This window comes from Sturnira hondurensis, unplaced genomic scaffold (genome assembly GCF_014824575.4).
Source record: "Sturnira hondurensis isolate 20B ecotype Veracruz unplaced genomic scaffold, ASM1482457v3 Scaffold0007406, whole genome shotgun sequence".
Lineage (NCBI taxonomy): Eukaryota > Metazoa > Chordata > Mammalia > Chiroptera > Phyllostomidae > Sturnira > Sturnira hondurensis.
In genome coordinates, this window is record NW_028080037.1 from 4,730,628 (window position 1) to 4,753,404 (window position 22,777).

Here is a 22,777-nt window from a genome sequence, read left to right on the forward strand (position 1 = left end):
TCTCCTTCCTTCTCCCCCTTGTCCTAGCTGTAGCCCATTCTCAATCAGTAATAGTTATTACAAACATTTCTTGGGCAATTACTACATACCAGTAATACTAGGCGAAGGGCTTTGCTTGCACTATTTCATTTAATCCTCTCAACAGCCCTGTGAGGCACCTGCTGTGATCTCTCCATTTTACAGTGAGGAAACGGAGGTTCAGAGAGGCAAAGTCGCTTGACTGACAACATGGATCTGGGCTGCAGGAACTTTGCATAGTATTTAGCTGCTAATAATAGAGACGAAGAATAACTGTGGCCCTAATCAAGATAGAAGTTTAGCCCTGGCTGGTGTGGCTCAGTGGATTGAGCGCTGGCCTGTGAATTGAAAGGTCACTGGTTCGATTCCCGGTCAGGGCACATGCCTGGGTTGTGGGCCAGGTCCCCAGTGTGGGGGGTGTGTGAGAGCAACCGATCCATGTATCTCTTGCACATTGATGTTTCTCTCCCTTTCTCCCTTTCTTCCCCTCTCTCTCAAAGTAAATAAATAACATCTTTTTAAAAACATAGAAGTTTATTTACTTTGTTAAGAAATAAATCCAAAGATAGGCACTTCAGGGCTGGTCATGACATCATCAGTGACCCATGCTCCCCTGTTCTGTTTTGCCACCCTTAGTGTGCAGCTTACATTCCCAAGGATGCCTCATAGTTGCAGTATGGCTGCTGATGGTCCAGCCATAACATATACATTCCACATAGGAAGAAAGTGGGAAAGAGGGAGAGGCAAGACAAAACAAAACAAAACAAAGGCCTTGCTGGTGTGTCATTTGGCTCAAAGTTCTTTCCCTGAAATCCCTTCCAGGGACTTCTGTATTTACACCACACTGGCCCTCCCCATTGCGAAGGAGAGTTGGAAATGCCCTGAGTACAATCAGGGGTTTGTTATCCAGGTATAAAGGAAGAATAGGTAGCAAACATCCGCCAAAGATGTGAACCCAGGGAGTTGAGGGCAAAGGCGTTTTAACCCAGTAGTTCCTGGCCCAGGAACTGTGCTCGTAGGTCATTTCCCTTCCCTTTTCTGGGGCTGCTGTTAGCCTGCACCTGGTACACAGCCATGGTGGTGCCATTCTCCGATGGGCCACTGGAGGGCAGCAAAGCACATACTGCCCATTGAGCTGCTGCAGCTCAGATAGTCCTCCTGGAAGAGTCCAGGAATGAAGAATCAGATTTCCAGGCAGGGCCCAAGTTCAAGGAGACCCTCCTCAAGTGAGGCACGGGCCTGCGGTCCCACGTCCTCAGCTTAGGGTCATCCAGCATCCAGGTGCCTTCTTGAGGTTGGGGCTAGTGCTGCCCTGCATCTCGGGATTTTGAAGGTCTAAGACCAGACAACCCCAAGGATGTCTCCCACCACCAGCTCTTCCTTCTCTGGATTTAGCAGGACTCCTGGAAGCCTTTTCAAATGCAAATACTCTATGCAGGAGAATTTGTCTTAATAACCATGGGCTCACAAGATGTGTGCTTAGCTCCTGCTAAAGGTCACTTCCATCTGCTCTGTTCTTGGGCCCTTTCTGCACACCTTCCGTTTTGCCATTGGCTGCCCCTCCAGGAGAAACGGGGCCAGTTTCTAAGTGGGTTTTGCATAGGAGTTAAGCAGCCAGGCCCTGGGAACCAATGCTCGGGTATGAGTCTCAGAAAAGTCCCTTCCTAGCTGTGTGACTTTGAGAAAGTGGTTCAACCTCTCTGAGCCTCAGTTTTCTCACCTGTAAAATGGAGATAATAATCATGCTCACCTCATAGGACTGCTACTTTCCCCTTGTCCAAATAAAGAGTTGAGCCCAAGGTCAGGTAGTTAGATGACTTGATACGGGGAGCTATAAACAAGTTCACCTGTCTTCTCTGACCTCAATATTCCTCATCTGAAAACAGGGACCATTGTACGGATAAATTGAGATGATGCATATAAAATGCCTGGAGCATTTTAGGTGTTGGACACGTGTCATACAGTCACATCAGGCTTTTAAAAAAAATTTTGATCATGTGAACTTCTGACTCACTTTTAGAATGAGAGGGCAGCTCTTGCTGTCCTATGAGGAAAATGTGGCTGGACCAGGAAGCCGCCTGGTGTGGTGTTTGAAACACAGTTGGAATCCTGGCTCCCTTCTCCTGGCTGTTTGCCTCAGAGCCTCAGTTTCTTCACCTGGAAAATGGGTGTGTGGATGGGGCCGACCCCTGGTAATCATGACCTGAGGCAGAGCCCTGGGAAGTGCGGTTGGTCCCTGCTGGGCCCGGTTCACCTTTGCCAAGGGAGGACTCAGAAGGAGACGAAGGAGTCACTGGGGCACTCAGCCTGGAACGGTGGTTCTCAGCCTGGCTGTGAGTTGGGACGCCTCGGAGCCTTTAGCATTCCCGACAATGCCCAGGCTGCACCCCAGACCAGCGGCTCCGGATGAATCTCTGAGGCTGAGGTCTGGGCAGCAACGATGTTAAAGCTCCTAGGTGACGTTACCTTGAAGCTAAGACTGCAACCCAGTGGACTCACAGAGGTTCTTAAACTTCACTGTGAGTTAGAATCAACTGGAGGTTCATTACACCACGGATTGCTGGGCCGCCCCCAGAGCCTCTGTCTAGACCGCAGCCCCTAACATGCATTTCTAACAAGCTCTCCACTCAAGTCGAGGCTGCCGGTCCTGGGACGCCACTTTGAGAACCACCGGGCTAGAGCAATCAATGTGTTTTAAGCTGCGAGGGCTGAAGTCGGTTTGTTGGATTGCAGCCAGCATTTAAAAATAACAAGGCAGAACAGAATATAATAGAAGATGTTAGAACATACAATAGGAATATTGATTTGTGAAACTTTAATTTCATTTGATTAAATAATATATAAACACACACGTGTGTAGGTGGGTAGGTAGGTATTAGGCTGCAAATGTAAAATGTATTTTTTTCTGTGGGCCACCGTTTTTTAAAAAATGAGTCACCAGCTTTTAATAAAAACAAACAAATCCAGCACACATGTAGGCATACATACATATGTGTAAGTAAAATAAAACCTACCTTAAACAATACCCTCGTAATAATACCCTTATTACCTACAGTGCATACGAGTATTTTTCTCTTCCTTTCTCTTCCGTTCTATTAATTCTTTTTTTTTAATGCTGATTGAGGCTTATTAAATTGATCTCCCACCCCCTCTGAGGTTTGAAAACCTGAAGTTTGGAGACCCTGGCCTCACAGGGTCCTGAACCCTCATTCCCACTGAAAGTCTGCAGGGGTGGGCTGACCCCAGCGTGGCAGCCTGGCTGACCTGGGTGGGAATCGGGGTCTGCCTCCAGGAGAAACTGAAGAAGACCACCGAGGAGGCAGATATGTATGAGAACAGCTACAAGGAGATCAGCAAGACCTTGGAGGATCTCAAGAGCTCAGTGGAGAATCTTTTTAAGAAGATAAACTGTGATGCCACCAAGATCCTGGTGCAGTTAGGGGAGACGGGGAACATCACCGATACCAACCTTTCTCAGTACTTCGGTGAGTCAAGCTGGTCCCGTTGAACTCTTAGGAACCATTTCCAGAGCTTTCTGTAACCAGGCATGAGGACTTGTTTTTTTTGGTGGCAGTGAGCCTGGTGGTGAAGCATATGAGCAGTCATATCAGCCTGCCTGGGTTCAAATCCTGGTTCTACTCTTGTAAGCTGTGTGACTTTGGGCAACTTTCTGAACCTCTCTGTGCTTTAGTGTTTTTCCACAAAAAAAAAAAAAAAGGAAAGAAAAGATATAAGAGGTAAACCCAATACCTACCTTATAAGGTTGTTGGGAGGACTGAGTAAATTAATAGTTCTTAGAGAAAAACAGCGTGATCATTACAACAGAAGCATTTGACAAAACTCAACATTCATTCATGATAAAAACTCTCAACAAAAACACCTACAAGTAGCTGCATACTTAATGGTGAAAAACTGAATGTTTTTCCTCTAAGATCAGAAATAAGGCGAGGATGTCTGCTCTCTCATCATTCCTATTGGATGTTGTCTTGGTTGTCCTAACCAATGCAACAAGACAAGAAAAACAAAAGAAAAGCTTACAGATCAGAATGGAGGAACTACAAGCGCTCAGAGCAGTGCCTGGCATGTGGCCAGTGCCTATTAACCAGAACACACATTTCTAGTCATAGGCCTTGGGCTCGCTCAGCATAGAGAGGGAGGGTTGCCCCTACACAGATGATGACGATTTGGAACGAATGGCTTCCACTGCTCTTAAAACCTAAGGTTCTTAGTGATACAGTTTGTGTTTGGAAACTCCCTAGGGTGGTCCCCTCCCGCCAGGGTCAGTGAGTCGTGAGGAGGGCTCACACACGTAGCATACAGTTGTACTCGTGGCTAGGACTTACTGCAGTGAAAGGATCCAAAGCAAAATCATCAAAGGGAAAAGACGCTTGGGGTGAGGTCTGGAGGAAACGAGGAGCGAGCTTCCAAGGGCGCTTTCCCAGTGGGGTCAGACAGGACACAGTCCCCCAGCCACGAGCTGTGACAATACGTATGAAATGTGTCAACCAGGAAAGTTCATTCGAGACTAGTACACACCCAAATCAGACTCCCAAGGAGGAAAGCAGGAGTTTAGCATAAAGCACTACTTTTTTTTTTTTGCACACACAGTTTAGGCCAAGTGAGCCACTCTTATTGGTTAATGGCGGTAGGCACCTTCCTGTAATCCAGGTTCCCTGATGCCAGGTATGGGCCTTTGGAAGGATGCCAATGAGGACATCTGTCATCTGTGTTAACTCTTTCCTGCCCACAGCCTATCTGGTTCTCTTGCATTTCTCATCTCCTGTCCTGCTCTGCCTCCTTGCTCCGCACCTCCACCGTTCTCCTCTCTCTACTTCCAACCCTCCTCCCTCACCAACTCACTCCCACCCCTGGGCCTTTGCACAGGCTGTTCCTGGAATAACTGTCCCATATTCGGTTCTTCCTCAGCCTCAGATCTCGGCTTAAATGTCCTCTCTCCAGCAAGGCCTCCTTCTGCTGCCTTGTCAGGGGCTGGGTACCCCGTGCCCTACTGTGATTTCCTCCCATGGTAGGCCTGGCTCTGAGTGCTCACCCAGGTTGTCTCTAGGTGGTTCTCACTCTCAGAATCTATGAGGTTCTTGAGATCTGAAAGCCAGTCCCAGATGCAAATGTCTGGCCCCTGATTTACAGCAAGAATAGCAGCAGTATAGGTACTGTGAGATTTATCCTTAACTCACCCAAATCCAGGGGTTACCGAATTCAGATGATGAGCGTCTGGGTAGTGAGGGGGTCCATGTGTTTATCTGTTGAACTTGTCTTTCTCTCCATCTTCCCGTAAACACTGGGAAGCTTATGATGTTTATCAGGGTAGGGGCTGCCGGTTTGTTATTGGGTTTTCACCTTCCATGTATTCACGATCTCTAGTACAGTGCCTGGCATGGGAGGCATCCAGTAATCATCTGAGAAATGAATGAATGAGTGAACGAATGAATGACAGACTTCAGGGGCTGCATGGGACTATGTAAGACAGTGAGGAGGACAGCTCCCCCGACTTGGGCAGGTCAGGGAAACATTCCTGCAGGTGGCAAGGCCTGACTTAAGTCTTCAAACATCGGTAGGGGTTACTCTGAGGAGAGTGTAGGGAAAGGCATTCTAGGCAGAAGGAACAGCATGAGTGAAGGCCTGGAAGCCAGGGACAGAGCGAGTGCCAAGGAAAAATCAGTGGTTTAAAGCAGGGCCGCCCACGGCTTCCAATTTTTACTGTATACTTAGTATTTCTCAGCCTTCTAAGGAGCCTTTTTAGATACGTTTTTCCTAATTGCCTCATCCTCATAAAAATTTCATACTGTTAATACACTGCATAGTTGTCTATGTCCTGTATGTCTATCTGCATATTTACATTTATACTAAGTTGTACACTTTTGGGGTGGTAATGCCCCCCTCAGGAATACATGGTGAAATCCAAGAGAAAGCCATTGTCCTGACAGGAGCTCACGACCCGCCCCCCCACTTCCTGTCCCTTCCCTTCCTCTGCAGCAGGAAGGGGGGCACCACCCCGAGATTGCCCGCAGCCAGGTCTCCTGGCAGTGACCTTCATCGCCTTGGTGTTTCCCAGCTGTCATTGAAAGGAAGACCAATGACCTTCTGCTGTTGGAGTCCTACAAGCGGATCCTGGAGATGGAAGGGGCGGAGGCCGAGCACCCGCCGCACTTCGCCAACCCTTTCTGGGGCGGCGCCACCCTCCTGAAGAGCGCAGAGCCCCTCAAGGTCCTCCCCCCAGTGCTTGGAGCTGACCCCTTCAGCGACAGGTTGGAGGAAGGTGAGTTCTCTTTCTCCTCCGATCCCCGCTGGTTGCTGGGTTAAGGGTTCATAGGAAGCTTTTGCTCTCGAGGGTCTGCAGTGTTGAGCCTCAGTTTCCCCCCTTTTAGGAGTCTCGTGGGCCCATCACTTTCACTGGGTACCATCTTGGCTGACAACATGGTTCTCTGGGGACAACATTCCCCCCCAACCCCGTGGCCCTGTGCCCAACCCATAGATCCTAAAGTTTAGTTAGCCTGGATGTTTTTAATTCACAGCTACTTTGTGACCATTTACAACGAACCTTAAACTGTCCAGAAGTTTCCAAATTGGCAAGTTGTGGGCTCACAAGGTTCCCCGATCTCATCTCTCACCCTCACCCTCTGCTCTCGAGTCTCACGCCATCCATGACCTCCCGGGGCCCTGTCCCATTCGAGGTCCCCAACCCCATGGCTGAGGAGGTGCACTGTGGTTCATGCCGGAAGCCTTAACTCTGGCCCTTTTGGCATTGGCCCATTGGCCTTCCTTCCTCTCTGAGGCAGAAGCTCATGGCCCTCGCCCGTCACAGGGGGGACCCAGCCCTGATCTCTGAAGCTGGGGGTAAAATCGGCCCCACCTGTTGTTGGAGGGCAGTTTGGCAACATGCGTGGGAAGCTTGAGAGACAAATGCACCCAATGAGCCTGTAATCCCACCTGTGGGAGCTGGTCCTCCAGGAAAAACGTCTTCAGGGGTCTAAGATGCAGGTAGGGGGAGGTTCACTGTAGCCCCAAACTGGAAGTGTCTGAATTGCCCATCCATTAGAGAGACTGGTTGAATAAGGTACGGCTCATCCCTACATACAGTAGAATATGAGGCAGCTAGTAAACAATGCAATGTATATAATATAATATATATATGATATATACATACATTCAGTGGTTCTCAGCCAAGGGTGATTTCGTCCTCAGTGGTAAACTTAGCCAGGAAGTTGGCACAGCCCTGCAATGCACGGGACAGGTCTTCATAACCCTGATGTATGACAGGGAGAGAGAGAGGGAGAGGGAGGGAGAGAGAGAGAGAGAGAGAAGAGGAGGAGAGCAGGAAGTACCACGATTATGCCAACGAGAACAATGAGGGTGTTTGAGCTGACTTATAGGGGATAGTTCTGGGCAGAAGTCTGCAGAGAGCTTTACATTTCTAAGCTAAACAGTTCTGTGTTGTTTAATTTCTTCTTTTACAATGACCTTGTGTCCCTTTGGTGATAGATTCTGAGAAAGCTGCCCCTCTTCTCTGAGCAGCATTTCAAGCATGCAGGGGCGTCGAGGAGGGGGGAGGGGGCTGCCAACACGCACGTGCGCATGCGCACATGCCTTCTGTTTGGTTTCGGTGAAACAACTGAAACAGAAGGGGAGTGGAAGCCGGGTCTGGCGTCAGCCGCCTTCGGACAGCTCCCCCTGGCCCTTCGAGTGCCTAAGGAGGAGGCTGGCGGGGCGAGGCTGGCGGGGGATGTGTTCAAGGGGAATACTGCTGAACACTGGGCTCTCTAGGCTCACTAGCCTCTATGGTTCCTGTGTGTGAACTGGAAGAGGCAGCCCCTTTGGGAACAAACATTAGACCAAAGTGCCCCATCTGGGTAGACGTGGTTTGGCAATCAGGTGGGGGCTGAATTGCAGCCCGTTCATTCACCGGACTCGACCTGGTCCTACATCCTGAACAACCTCACAGTGGCCCTGTGTCCTGGAGCTTAACTCAAACTCACCTGGGAGAAAAAAACAGTTTGGGTCTGGGCGCCCCTGAGCCTATCCTCTTCCTCCCTGAACCCCGATAGTGGTCACACTCCAATCCCCTGTGCTGTGAAGGACCCCCAAACCAGGTGTCCTTGCCTTGGGCACCCGTGAGTGGGGCCGGGAGGCACTGGCCCTGGGAAGGAAGCCGGCTGGATCTGACGCCCCCTTTCTGGCGCAGTGGACCAGCCCCTGGACCACGGCAGCCTCCGGCAGATGGTGCTCAGCCACAGCACCGCGCGCGAGTCTCGAAGGGAGTTAAGCTGGGCAGCATCGCTGAAAAGGGGGACGACCTGAGGTCCGAGAAGAAGTTAGCGGTCTGACGTGGATGGGGCCACATTGGTGCCACAATCAGAGAGAATNCCCTGTGCTGTGAAGGACCCCCAAACCAGGCGTGGATGTCCTTGCCTTGGGCACCCGTGAGTGGGGCCGGGAGGCACTGGCCCTGGGAAGGAAGCCGGCTGGATCTGACGCGCCCTTTCTGGCGCAGTGGACCAGCCCCTGGACCACGGCAGCCTCCGGCAGATGGTGCTCAGCCACAGCACCGCGCGCGAGTCTCGAAGGGAGTTAAGCTGGGCAGCATCGCTGAAAAGGGGGACGACCTGAGGCCCGAGAAGAAGTTAGCGGTCTGACGTGGATGGGGCCACATTGGTGCCACAATCAGAGAGAATAAACATTTTGTTCTGTAACCCCGGTGCCTCTTCACACTCGCTACCAGGAGGCGGGGGCAGTGGGGGCCACCCTGGAACAAGGCCGAGGAGCAGGAGAGGTTGCCCTCCAAAGCCGGCACAGGACGCCAGAGCTGAGTGAGGTCACCATGGCCCCTGAGAACCTGAGAGGGTGCCCGGCACCAGTCACCCCTGGACCACTCCCCTAGGTGAAGCAAGAATGAGTGAAGCCTACAGGGTTGGGGTGAAGCCAAAATGTTGATCTTCATGCCCCAGAGTCACACGGGTGCAGCAGCCCCTCACAGGCAGGAACTGGGAGCCACGTAACAACTGTGTCTTAACACACGTAAACCCCATGTGTGTTTGTGTGTGTTAAGGGTGAATGTGTCCCTGCAGAGCCATGTCCAGGATGCTGTGACCCAAAACACATGCAGCACGTGACTGACTTGAGCTGGGGCCCCTCTGAGGTCTCCCAGGCCCCTGGCTAGGCTTCTGCAGGAGCCCCAGGTAGCAGGTTCTGGGCAGCGTGTGGAACAGGGTAGGTCACCCCCCATGGGGTGGGGGGTAGGGGTCCCCCCATCACTGCCTGTCCAGCTTGCCCTTGGCTTTGCCCTTGCCCCAGGTCCCGGAAGCCAGGGGCCGGGTCATGGTTTGGGCAGAGGGAGCGGACCCAGAGCGCCACCTGCAGGGCCTCTGCTGCTGTTCCTGAGCCTGGAGGACTTGCTCCAGCTCTGGCCCCCCAGCCGCCTGGACCCCATCGTGCCTTCTGGGAGACCCCAGCTGCTGCTCCCACCCCGCCATTCGCTGTGGCTGTCCTGAGTTCTTGGGATTCTCTTGAAGACGTGTGAGTGTGATGTTCACGCCCCTTCTTCCTGAAGGGCATCTGGCTTGCCTTTGGGGGACAGCCGTGTGGTTGGGGAAGGGGCTGATTTTAGCCCCAGAACGAGGGTTCATCAAGTGACCCAGGTCTGCCAGTCAGAGCACTACACCTGTTTCAGGTTGGTGAGGTACCCGGGAGGCCCTTTTCTGGGACTGGAAGGGAGCTGAGGGGAACAGACGGTCCCTCTTTCCAGGAAAGTTGCTGAGGGGAGAGAGGGGAGCTATCTTGCTGCTGCTGAGAGCAGAGCAACATGACAGAAAGTAGCAGCGGTGAAGCCCCCTCAGGGACTGGTGGCCCTGTCTGAGCTCCTAGATGCAGCTGTGCCTGAAGCCCTTTGGACTCCTTAGTTATGGGAACCCATTTGTTTCCTAAATTGGGGTTCTTACAAGCCCAGGTAGACCCAAATGCATTAATGATGACTTTGATCACTTAAAATCAAGAGTGAATTCAAGCCCAGGCTTAGTTCTCAGACCTCAGACAGGGTCAGAAATTGGTACCCCTCCCTTAACTTGCCAGGAGAGAAGTAAAGACAAGTTCTACTTTATCTAAAATTAGAAATTGACCTCCTACAATAGCGGATGTGATTTTTAAGGGGAGGGGCGGGGACAAATGTGCCATATCCTTATGCATGCGAGGCCTCTTCCTTTTAAAACATCATGGGGCCTGTCGAGCGCATTTGGGAGGAGCGCTCTACTGGTGCCCTAGAGGAGAGGGTGTCGGGAAGCTGAGCTCCGCAAATGCTGGAGCTCTTTGGGAGAAAGGGCTGTGCTCCCCTCGTTAACATTCCCGTAAAATGTGACCCTGGATAGCGACAGTCTTGAATGGCTGCGAAGGGTCTGTGTTAAATAAAGCAGCACTAATGACAGTTGTTCGCTGTCTCCGTGGGAACTAGCAAAGGGCCACCCTTACTCCAGGCACTTCGGTCAGAGAAACGCTGTGAACAGATACACAACCTCTGGTTTATTTGAAGAGGCCCCTGCGTGGATTTCCACCTGCAGAGTGTGTGGCCTCGTGGCATTGCTGAGCCGCCCAGGCTGCAAGGAAGATGGAGGTAGATGTCCGAGGCAGCTGTGAGGCTAAGAGGACAGGGGCAGGGATGGAGGCCTTTCTGGGCCAAGGGGGAGGAGAGCAGGGGCCACCCTCCCCACAAAGACAGGCCCAGCAGTGAGCCCCTCCCTTTAGTCCTTCTCTTCTCCGTGGGTGATGATGTGCACCAGGTTCTTGTAGTCCAAGTTGCCAGTCACATCCGGCGGGAAGGCGGCAAACATCTGGTCGATCTGAAATGAACCAGCAAGAGGTGCGGAGGATGATGGGACGGGGAGTGGGAGGGCGATATGGGATGGGGCATGAAGGGGCCGTGTCAGGGAGGTGTGGGGGGGTCATAGACGAGGAGATGCGCTACTAGATCCCCCCTCCCCCCGGGGAAGTCCTTGTCACCCAGCTGCAGAACAGAGCAGCAGGACCCAAGGTCACAGCCTCCACCTGGTCAGTGTGGAGCTCAACTTGGGACATCTCAGACGGGCTGCTCTAGCCCCAGGGAGTGCTGACCAGGACGTCTGTTGGGCCTGAATCTCAGGCCCGCATCTCCCTTGAGCCCTTCTGCTCCCTTGCCCTTCCTTCCCAGGGGCTGAGCCCAAGGGCCACTTTGCAGGAATGTTCCCCAGAGCCCAAGCTGTGGTGGGTAAAACAGGTTGTGAGGGAGTCTGGTGGGCCTGGTGGGGACTGTGGCAAAATGGGGACACACCGGCCACTTACAGAAGTGGCAACAGCTGAGGGCCAGCCGAATGTGGCCATGTGGGCAAGAAGGTCAGACTCTGAGGGATTCAGATTCTAGGAATCTAGATTTTTTTTAAAATGCAATTTCCACATTTAAAAAATGACTGGTTATTAAAAAATATATACAGACTATTAATAGCCAACAGGGGATAACACTGCCCTGATCACATGTCAGCACTTTGCACATAGGACCTCCTCTCACCCTCACAGTGCTATGAGGTGAGCCATGTTACTGGCCTTACTTTACAGATGGGGAAGTTGAGGCCCAGTGAAGTCAAGGAGCTGGTGCAAAGTCACAGAGCTGGTGGGAGGCAAAGGCAGGCTCTTTCAACTGCCTAAGTGTTGGGGGGGAAAATCTAAATGAAATTGTCAGTGAAATGTGGCACTCGAAAGGATCAGGCCTGCGAAGGGCCTGTTTTAAACATTAACAGTGACAGGACTGTTGCTTGTTCATCCAGGACTTGTGGCGAATTATCCAATGTCCCTTCTTCCAGGCACATTACTGCCCCCTGCCAGAAAACTCATATAGTCTGATTTGAAAAAAAACAAAATTATAAAAGACACTGTGCTGCCATCTGCTGCAACAATACTGCAACAAAGACATACTCTGTGATACATGTTACAAGAACGGCAGGCGTCCGGGAGAACCGTGCAGGGCGTAGCCTACACAACAGTAGCCGGTACTCTGCACGCCACCTTTACTCCCTCAGATGCCCGAACCAGGCGCTCTGCATTGTGGGAAGGCAGACCTGGGGTCAGACAGACCTGCAGTCAGCATCCGTGATGTCCTTTCAGGCAAGCGACTTTACTTTCCTGGGCCTCAGTTTTCCATCTCTAAATGACAGTCATACTCATTCTGGCCTCACGGGATGACTGAGAGAATGAAACGCGCTAAGGGCCCCATAAACAACAGTGGGCTCTCTCCCAGCGTGGGGTCAGGAGCGCTTTAGAAAAGAGGGTGACGCAGCCCCTGGAAGGGAACTGGAACTGGGGTGCAGAGGGCGCCCAAAGGGCTCTGTTACCTCCTCCTTGGAAAATCTCTCCGCCTGTGTGGTCAGCATCTCCTTAACGCTGCAGAGAGAGAACAGTGTTGGTACCACGTGGGCCGGGCTTGGGGGGAAGCAGGGAGCACCCACGTCCGCCCCCACAGATCCCACTCACTAATCAGCCTTGAGCACCCCTTTGCCTTCAGGGTCAAACACTTTGAACGCATTGAGAATGGTCTCCTCCGGGTCTGCCCCTGAAACAGAAAGCAGGGTTGAGACATGCCTGGGGACCTGTCGTACCCCAGGAAGCGGGACCCCAGCCCCCCAGGGGGAGGGGTGGGCAGTCTATGCTGCCGAGACCCTGCCTTCCTCTGAGCTCTGAGCCTTGATATTTTAAAAGAGTGAGCTGCAAATCCGATTACTTTTGAGCAAAACCCAAGTTTGAACAAGGATCTAGAGAATCCAGACTCCAGCACTTGTTAGGTACGTGACTCTCTGTCTCTGAGCCTCAGTCCCCCGTCTGTGCACTGGGGACGGGAACAGAACCTGCCTCCCAGGTGCTATGAGGTGAGGTTGCGCACGTAAGTGCTTAGCCTGAGGCCTGGCTCAGGGCAGGCTTGGAGCACTGTTAGCTGCTGGTGGTTTTGTTTTGTTTTTCCTTTTTTTCCCCCAGCGTCCCTCTGCCTCCCCTTCTGGTCATCTTTGTCTATTCTCCTAGGGCTTGAATTCATACCCAAAGAGGAAGGCACGTAAAGACAGACACACAGACACACAGACGCACACAAACGTACCTTTAAGTTTCTCCCCGAACATTGTTAGGAACACCGTGAAGTTGATGGGACCTGGCGCTTCCTTGATCATGGCGTCGATTTCATCATTTTGCACGTTCATACGCCCTAGGACAGAAAGCACGCACTCAGGGCCCCGGGGGGGGGCGGGGACAGAAACGGCTCTCGGGACGCTGGCATTTGCTCTTGGAATTCCACTCCGGGGCACCTAGTCTGAGAATCATCAGAGACCGAGTGGGCGGGCCAAAGATTCACGCGAGAAGATGTTCTCGACAGTGTTATTTATCATAGACACCTGGAAGCAACCCAAACTCCAGTGTAGGAGGGGTTAGTTATTTTTAAAGTAGTGTCTTTAGAACCTGGGGCATTGTATACAGGTATTTTAACATTTTCCTCAAATGAGAAATGGTCATCTTGTAAATTAGCTCTTCCCAGCTGGAGGTGGGAGAGGCAGGTCAGAATCACTGGAGGGAGCTTATTCGGGTTACACCTGCTATCACTCACACAGCCGTGGGGATTCTGGTCACCTGCCTAGGCCAGCCCTTCCCACAGGCCCGGAGGGCACCTTTGTGCAAATCAGAAAAATACCCCCCTTCTTAAGACAATCGATGTTTTGACTATGAAAACCCACAGTGGCTGTGCTGTAGAACCAGGTGGGGTGCTGCCTGTGCCACTGTCCACGGTGGCCCTGAGTTCAGGGAGTGGGGGGTGGGGGGGGTGACATTCGGTTTGTTCCACAAACCAAAAGGTTGCGGGTTCAATTCCTGGTAAGGGCACATGCCTGGGTTGCAGGTTCAGTCCCCTGTTGGGGCGCGTATAGATGTTTCTCTCTCACATTAGTGTATCTATCCCTCTCATTCTCTCTCCCTTCCCTTCTCAAAATAAAATAAAATCTCTTAGCCAATTTGGTTGATAAAAAAATCTTTTTTTAAAAAAAAGAATGATTCCAGAAAAGAATGATTCCAATTATTAACTCCCCACCCCATTTACCTAGAAAAGACTGGGAGGCTGAAATGTTAATAGCGGGGAGTGGCCTAATGGGTAGTGTTTCTCCTTTATACTTTTCTAAACTTTCCAAGTTTTTTATTGTGAGCTACCACTGCATTTAAATCGCACAAAGAAAGAGTTACTAAAAAATGTGAAGACACTCAAAGAGTAAACCCCCCTTTGCTATCCTCTGAAACCTGTCTTAAATGGCAGTCATGCCTGAGCGGTTTCTCGGGAAGATGACAAGCTCTTCACCTTTGCGACGGCCCCACCTCCCGGCCCCAGAGTGGGCAGCGTACCGAGAGCAGCAAAGGTGTCCCTCAGATCATTCTTGTCGATGAAGCCGTCCCTGTTCTGGTCCATGATGGTGAAGGCCTGTGAAAGGGAGGTGGTTGGCTGGTCAGGGTGGGAGACATTGTGGGGAGGAGCCCCAGAGGCTGGGCCACGGAGAAGGGGGGAATGGGATTCTGGGATTTTCACGGAACACCGAAGGACATTGGATCCAGAGTCAAAGGCTTAAAGCAGCCTGGGTGTGCCTGCAAATGTTAGGCATAGAGTTACCGTGTGATCCAGCAATTCATGTGCCGGGTTTCTAGTCAAGAGAATGAAAGCATCTGTCCGCACAAACACCTGAACGTGAACGTCCATTGCAGCACAATTCGTTAAAGCCTCAAGCTGCAAACAGCCCGCATGTCTAGCAGGGGAGCGATGGATAAACCAAATGGGGCCTCTCTCTGCAGCCGGATGCTCATCAGCCAGAACAAGAGGGGAAACAATGACATATGCTACCGTGTAGGAGAGCCTTGAAACGGGATGCTAAGTTGAAAGAAGCCAGGCACAAAAGGCCACCTACTGTGTGATTCGACTTCTATGAAATGTCCAGAACAGGCACATCCATCAAGACGGAACATAGATCAGTGGTCCCCAGGGGCTGGGGGAGGAGGAAAGTGTGGAGTGCCTGCTGAAGGGCATGAGGTTGCTTTTGAGGGTGATGAAAATGTTCTGATAGGAGGCAGGGGTAACAGTCACGAAACCCTCTGATTGACCTACATAGCCACTGAATTGCACACTTACCTAAAAACTGCAAATTTGTGGTAGGTGAATTATGTTTCTATAAAGCTGTTGTTAAAAAAAAACAAGTTGAAAACTAGGGTCTCATGTCTGCTCCCCAACTTGCCAGCCCATGTCGTCTGGGGTGATCTTCCCCAGACAGCAGGCGGGGAGACTCTCAGTGCTCTGCGAATGCCCAGGCGCTTTGCAAATGGCGCGTCGTCTTGACATTTTCTGAGTTCTCTGACACAGCTGATGTTGAAAGTGTTTGTAGCCCCTGCCCACCCCACTGGGAGCTGATCTCTTCTCTGAGGGTGGGAGGGGGTGAGGGAGAGGGTGACTATTTCAGGGTCAGATATGACATTTCATCCCAGGAATTCCTCCTTCCCTGGTGGCCTATGGGGCATGACATTCCTGTGATCTGAATGTTAGTGGGGGACAAATGGTGCAAGTGTGCGCGTCCAATTTGGAAGTCCTGCTGGTTTCCCCTTTGCTATCAAACACGCTGGCATCTAGCGTAGCTTAGCATGCCTTCCTCCGCAGGGCCAGGAGGGAGTGAGGGTGACTCGGGGAGCACCGGTCACCGCTGCTGGAAAGCGAGGGAACTGTCCGTCCCCCCAAACCTTCAGGAGGTGGCACGCTTTGGCCCAGCTGGTAACCTGTTTGCTTCAAAAGGCAGAGTCTGGCAGCAGGTGATTGGGTTTCAGGCCCCGCTGGTTTTTAAGAATCAAGGACTATAAAATTTGAAATCCAAGAGACATTGCTTTTTACCTCACAGAATGGCAAAAATAATAATTTAGACTATGAATGCCCAAAGTTGAGAGAGATGTGGGCGGGGAGGGGGGGCATGTTCTCCTCTCGGGGCCAGTAGGAGTAGGAATTCACATCTCGTTTCTGGAGGACAATTTGGACCAGGGATTCTAGTTGTTTTTAGTTCCTTTTTTAAAAAAAAAAAATTCCTTTGACCGAGCAGGTCTGCTTTTAGGATTTTACTCCAAGGAAATAACCAGAGATACAAGCAAAGATGTGTTATGCATAAGAGTAAAACATTCTAAGCACATGTAACATCCCACCATAGGAAGTGGTTTCAATAAACCGTAGAGAATATTGTTACTGAGTTGCTCAGAGAAAAACACCAGGCACTAATCAGCATGTGCAGAAGGTCATCACTTTCATTAAGAAATAGATACATATGTAACCAAAGTGATTGGAAGGGTATGTACCCAAATGTCAGCGGACGGTCTATCTCTGGGTGGTAGAATTACAGGTCATTTGTGTTTTCTGAAGCTTTCCTACATTTTCAACAACAACAACAAAAAAAGGCTTTACTTTAATGACTAGAAAAAGTTATTCAAAATAATTTCTTCAAGTGGGTCACACGCGCGTGCAGATTGAATCTGGGGTTGTTTGGAGGATAAAGACATCTAAGCCAGAGGTCCCTTCAGGGAACTTGGAACGGAAGAGGGGAAGGTACTCCCAAATTGGGGGAGGCGGGGATGGGGAGTCTGCCTCCAGGCCGATGATACCACAGCTGCACCCACCTCCTTAAATTCCTGAATCTGGGTCTGCTCAAACATGGAGAACACGTTGGAGTTGGCTCCCTCTATTCTCTTCTTGGCTTTCTTGGGTGCCTGGGGTGGGGGTGGGGGGAAAGCATCGGTTAAAAGAGTCAGAAGCTGGAAATGAGAAAATGGGGTCAGGCCTTATCTCTGTTCTGGGCGAGCCTCAGCTGTTCATCTGTGAAATGGGGGTATGGCGTCCACACTCTTCCCAAAACAGTGATGCTGGTGGGATGAAAAGACACCAAGTGACATTTCCCAAAGGCCCCCTGGCTCTCGTGGATCATAAGAGATTGTGGATCTTATGGCAGCTCCTTCTGAAAACTTGGAGAGGTGGAGATGTGTCTCCGAGGATGGAGGCCACCCTTTCAGATCAGCCCTGGCCGGGTCCAGCTGCTTCTGTTCCAATAATGCACTTCACAAAAAGTTCAGCAATGCACAGAAGGAAATTGATTGGTTGGGGTGGGCGGGGGGAGTCAGGCTCACAAAACCATGAGGAACGCAGAGATGAAATGACACTCTTTCAGGGTGTTACAGCTCCCCCACCCCTACACATGATTTTTCCTTGATCCAAATGGCAGCGAAATCTCTCTAAATGTTCTGGCCTTGCACCGTGCAAACGGCAGAGAAGAGCGAGTTCACATTTCCCCCCACACTCTTCTCTCTGACTTTAAATAGTTACAGCAAATGCTTAGAAACTGTACATACATTATTTCATTTAGTCCTCACGACTCCTCTGCCAAATGGATGCTATTGTTTCTGCACCATTTTACTGGGGAGGCAACTGAGTCTCAGAGAGGTTGGGCCACTTGCCCAAGGTCACACAGCCACCAGAAAAAGCAGAGCTGGAGTTGAACTTGAGCAGTCTGGCTCCAGAGTCTGTGCCCCTCTAACCCGTCTCCTATGCTGCCCCTAATTTGAGGGCTTCCTGCTTCGGGAGGGAGACACCTAACCAAACAACACATGGAGAAAGATTTTAATTTTGCAAGTTCAAAAGGTGAAAACAAAAAGATCTTTTCCCCAGCTGCCTGAACAAGAGAAAAGAATTACAATTTGATCCTTAAAAGTGTTCAATCCCATTTTGCCAGCCCTGGGAGTTATTGATTCCTCCAGAGGTCAGTAGACAAGCCATAAAAAAGCCAACTCTCTTATTTTGTTTTTGTAATTCCCCGGGAGCTGCTGTTATTTGTGGCTTATCAGGGCATTGACTGGGGTTCCTCGATGCACACACAGCAAGCAGCACTTTTTCCACCAGGGCCTGGGGTCCTCGAAAGCCACCGCCCCCGGCTCCCCTTTGGTCCTTTGCCGGTTGGTCGGTGGCATCCCCTTCTCTCCCACTGAGCATCACTCCGCTCCCAGAGCCCTCGCTACTCACCATGGTGGAAAGGACAGTGCTGGTTCCCTAGAACAATCCCACAGGCTGCCCGCCCTCTGTGGCCGGAACAATAAATACTTCCTCCCCGTGCTTAAAAATAACCCCATGACCACTTTTGGCAGTAATAGGTGGGGCGGGCGCCACCTAAGGTCCCCCCCACCCCCGCCCATGCCATTCTTCTGAAGTAAGGGCAGCTCACTCACCACCTGGTGACACTTGAGACCCAAAAAGGCATTCAAGGTTGAAGAGACAGGCGGTGGGGTCGTGGAGAGAGATGCTGTCAGCAGCGCTTGGGCGGGCAACACTTGTGCTTGTCAATTTTGAGAGAGAAAATGGCAGGGAGAGGGGACTTAAAATTCTCTAACGTTATCAGGCACAGGCCCCACCTCAGGGCCTTTGCACCAGCAGTTCCCTCTACCTGGAGTGCTTTTCTGCCCAACACCCTTCCCCTCCTTCAGACCTTTGCTCCAAGGTCACTTTCCCACCTCCCTTAGCAAAGCAGCCATTCTCGCCCTGCACTTCAGCCCCCTTCTCTGTTTTTCTCTGCAGCATTTCTCACTCCCTGATATACTATGGAATCCACTTATTTCTTTCGTTCCCAGCTCATGACCAGGTCAAGGCAATGGCTCCACAAATGCTTGTTGCTTGACTGAAGAAATAACTCACTTACCGAGCACTCACTATGTGCTGGTCACCAAGAAAACAAGTCTTAGGCTTGTATTGANCCTTAGCAAAGCAGCCATTCTCGCCCCTCACTTCGGCCCCCTTCTCTGTTTTTCTCTGCGGCATTTCTCACCCCCTGATATACTATGGAATCCACTTATTTCTTTCGTTCCCAGCTCATGACCAGGTCAAGGCAATGGCTCCACAAATGCTTGTTGCTTGACTGAAGAAATAACTCACTTACCGAGCACTCACTATGTGCTGGTCACCAAGAAAACAAGTCTTAGGCTTGTATTGAATTTTCCAGCCACCTGTGTGGGGTAGGGACTGCCTCATCCTCTATGTTCCCATTTCACAGATGGGGAAACTGAGGCCAGGAGGGGAAGTGAGCTTCCCTGGCTGGGGTCAGGCAGCCGTGGAACTGGGAGTGGATATGAGGCCCATTTGCTTCCAGAGTCCAGGCTTCGCCTTAGTCTTGGAAAAAGCAGCTTGCTGTCAGAACACGGGATTTAGTAGTCGTTGGTTTCCTCCTCTGGCCTGAGGGCATCCTTGGGATCAAGCCGTGGCCTTATTTAGTGGGTGTGGGTGCTGGGCCCAGAGTTCTTGCCTCTAAGGAAGAGAAAACCAAACAAAATTTAGGGAGACACACGTGAAACCCAAAATTGACTTCCTGGATTTTAAGACCTGATTTTTGAACTAGAAAATTAAGGCGATAGATTGACAAAAAGGGTGGTCTCTTTTGCAATCCATGTAGTGGCCAGGAAAACGATGTGCAGGGAATCATACCTCGGAGCCAAATCACAAAGAGAGGCGGATAATAAATAAATGGTTCAGAGGGAGAGGCGGAACATAAATCCGTACAAGTTGGCCCTTGAACAACGCGAGGTTTGGGGCGCCAGCCAGCCCCCCAGGAAACCCGTGTGCAACTTCTGACTCCACAGCCGGCCCTTCGCCTCCGCAGATTCGACAAACTGCGGGTGGAGCCGGCGTTCACCCCGCGGGTGGGAATCCGCCGCTGCGAATGCGAAGACAAGTTTCCCCGCTGAGGCTGGTGGAATCCCCGGATGTGAAGCCCGTGGATATGAAGGGCCAACGGTGTCTTGGGGGCAAGAACCCGTGCAGAAGTGGACCCCTGCGTTCAAACACGGCTCGTGCAAGGGGAGAAGGGCACCTGCAGGACCCCCACGCGGGGCAGGCCCCCCACGCGCGGCCCCTGTCCAGGTGAAATCCGCCAACTCCGGGACTGGGAGGCAGCCTGGCGGAAGGAACGAGGCTCCAGCCGCAGAGAACTCCGACAGGCCCAGGCTCTGCCTCGGTCACCCCGGATGCGAGCAGGCAGCGAACAGGGGACTGCGGCCCACGGAGCCGAGTCCCCCCCCCCCCCCCCCCCCCCCCCCCCCCCCCCCCCCCCCCCCCCCCCCGGCTCCCCTCCTCTGCCAGCGGGAGGACAGCAGAGAGATTTCCTTTTGATTCTCCTGAAAATGACCTGGCGTGGCTGCCCCAGGGTTTGGGAATCGGATAAACCGAGGCATGAAGCCAGGCCAACTGTGTGGCCTCAGACAGATGTGTTCCCCTCTCTGAGTCTCGGTTTCTTCATCTGTAACCTGGGGGTGTCAGGAGGATGCAATCAGATGAACGCATTGTGAGTGTCAGGCACTGGGATTATTTTGGGGCGCTTGACTGTTAGACCTGGGCCCCCCTCCCTCCTCCCCCCACCACCTCCGAACTTGGGACCAGGAAGTTACTAACCTTTTGTCAGGCCTGGAAAATGTGGCCTTGACCGCGAAAATCCTGGAGGAGCTTCTCTCCAACCGCCACGTGGAGCCTGACGGGAGCATCTCAGCACCGGTTCCTTCATTTGAACCTGGATCCAACGCCTTTGCCTGAGTCCGCAGTGTTTTCCGTGTGATGGAAGGAGGGCTCGGCGGGAGGAGAGGAGACAAGTAAGGAACGTCTGCATTTCTGTAAGCCTTCGATTTCCGCTTTGCAGATCACTGCTCTGATACTTTTCGAAAGTGAACGTTAGCATTTTCAGTCGCACAATGATAACTGGCAAAAACGAGTCTGGCTGTTAGGCCAGTGGAAGGAAGTAGACGTCAGGGGCCATTGGCAGTGAGTTGTCAGGCTTAGCGCAAAAAAAAAAAGCTTTGTACAGAATGCCAGTTAAATTGGAATTTAAGGAAAATGAGGAGTAACTGGGGGCACTGGGATTGTATCTGGGTGTGGGTGCTGGCTGCCCCTATAGGTTACGTGTGGGAAGATTCACTGAGCCGTGCTTCTATGATCTGCCCCCTTCTCTGCATGCATGTTGCATGTCTGTGCAATGTTCAATTAATGCAATATAAGTGGGAATGCCTTCTTAGCATAAAACAGTTTAAAACGTTACAGAGATAGTTTGACTGCTGATAGAATACTTCCTTTCTGTCACTTTGGCCAGATCTTCCCCAGAGGACACTAGTGTTTGTGATTTGGTGTGAAATCTTGACCAGAGTTTTTATTCTTTGTGCTTTAAAAAAACAAAAACAGAGCTACGCCTGTAGTGAGGTGCACAGCCCCGAAGTGCCCAGTGTGGTGAGCTTTCCCATGTACACACACCCTGTCACCACCCCCCAGGCGAGACGCAGGACACTCCAACTCCCAGAGCTTCCCACGGTGGCCCATACCCACCAGCAGCCCCCACAGGGACCATTTTTTTTTACCTCAAGCCTGTCGATTAGTTTTGTCATTCAGGAACTTTATAAAATTCCTTCCAGACTTTTTAAAAATAAAGTTTTAATTTTAGAATTTACAGAAAAGTTGCAAAGTTCTCATATACCCCATACCCAGTTCCCCCAAGTGTTAACATCTTCCGTTACTGTGGGACATTGGACAAGCTAAGGGATGGATGTTGGTACATTACTATCGACTGAAGTCGAGGCTTGATCTGAATTTCAGTTTTGTTTTTTCCCCTACTATGGTCTTTGTTTCTGGTCCAGGATTTAATTCAGGATACTACATTGCATTTTCTCACTCCCCCCCCCATTTGCCCATAAAAATATGCCTTGTTTTCACATGACTATCATACCATGTGCATAAAAATGCACTTTTTCACAGAGTAATGGCATCAGAACTCATGCACATACACACATTGGCCACCTGGGCCTTTTTACTCGATGACTGGTGAACCTGTAGACCTTTCGAGGCGTCCTGAGCCCTCACCTCCCTGATGAGGGTGGGATGCATGTCTGGGATGCGTGTTCTCCTCTCTGGCCGGGGAGGCTGGTGGCAGAGGCAGCTCTCACAACGGGCACGGCTCACACATGCTAGAGCACCAGCTGAGCCAGGAACAAAATAAAAACTGAACACACCTTTTCCCAGAAAGGATTAGATACAGTTTTACAAAGGAGTGACACAGTCACCGTCAGGAGATCGGAACATTGTGGGAAGATCTGCTGCTGGTTTGGCCATTTCAGACTTTGCATCTTTCATTTCATACAAGGAGGTGGGAATCCACATCTCCAGTTTTGGGGGTTTTAGATGTTTTTGTCCAGCTTCAGCTGGAGGCATTTTTTAAAATTCCTTTCTTCTGAAGACACTTTTTCCTCTTCAGTTCCCTGAGTTCAAATCAAAGGCATTGGATCCGACCTCGTAAGGTAAAAAGGAAACCCTTCTCCATATGGTTGTTTTACGAAACTCTGCGGCAGAGCAAATGAGTCCATGCACTGACATCGGGAAATTGAAAGTTAACTTGGTAACATTCATATTTGGGAACGTGTGCAGAGGTGTTCAGTCTGACACCATTGGAAGTAACTACCTTAGGGGGTCTGCTTGCCTTGGAGTGTAATGCCCCTTTAAGGCGGGTGGGAAGTCAGCCCTCCCCGAACGGAACAAAGGAATACCGGGCCCTGCCAGCCCCAATCCGGGTGACGGATAGACTCTGTCATCAAGAGATAGTGCCTATCTCCCTGTGTCAGGGCACCCAGGCGTCAGCGAGAGCTGCCAAGGGGGAAGGCTGCTTCTCCAGGAAGG

General features: G+C 51.2%; 2 protein-coding genes across 3 annotated transcripts in view; one reads left to right on the forward strand and one right to left on the reverse strand.

Moving 5' to 3' along the window:
* CCDC63 (coiled-coil domain containing 63) overlaps positions 1-8,334 on the forward strand; it is a 33,353-nt gene extending 25,019 nt beyond the window's left edge. For both annotated transcript variants that reach the window (XM_037052088.1, XM_037052089.1), the window contains 3 exons: positions 3,311-3,503; positions 6,092-6,295; positions 8,219-8,334. In XM_037052088.1, coding sequence (XP_036907983.1) covers positions 3,311-3,503; positions 6,092-6,295; positions 8,219-8,334 — 513 coding nt within the window. The remainder of the gene's footprint in view (positions 1-3,310; positions 3,504-6,091; positions 6,296-8,218) is intronic.
* A 2,183-nt stretch (positions 8,335-10,517) lies between these two features.
* MYL2 (myosin light chain 2) lies at positions 10,518-18,165 on the reverse strand. Its single transcript, XM_037052609.1, has 7 exons — positions 18,107-18,165; positions 16,714-16,803; positions 14,422-14,497; positions 13,139-13,243; positions 12,523-12,601; positions 12,384-12,432; positions 10,518-10,862 (listed from the first exon to the last, which is right to left on the reverse strand). The coding sequence occupies exons 1-7, from the start codon at positions 18,107-18,109 to the stop codon at positions 10,764-10,766; spliced, it is 501 nt and encodes a 166-aa protein (XP_036908504.1). The 5' UTR covers positions 18,110-18,165; the 3' UTR covers positions 10,518-10,763.
* Between the last annotated feature and the right edge of the window lie 4,612 nt (positions 18,166-22,777).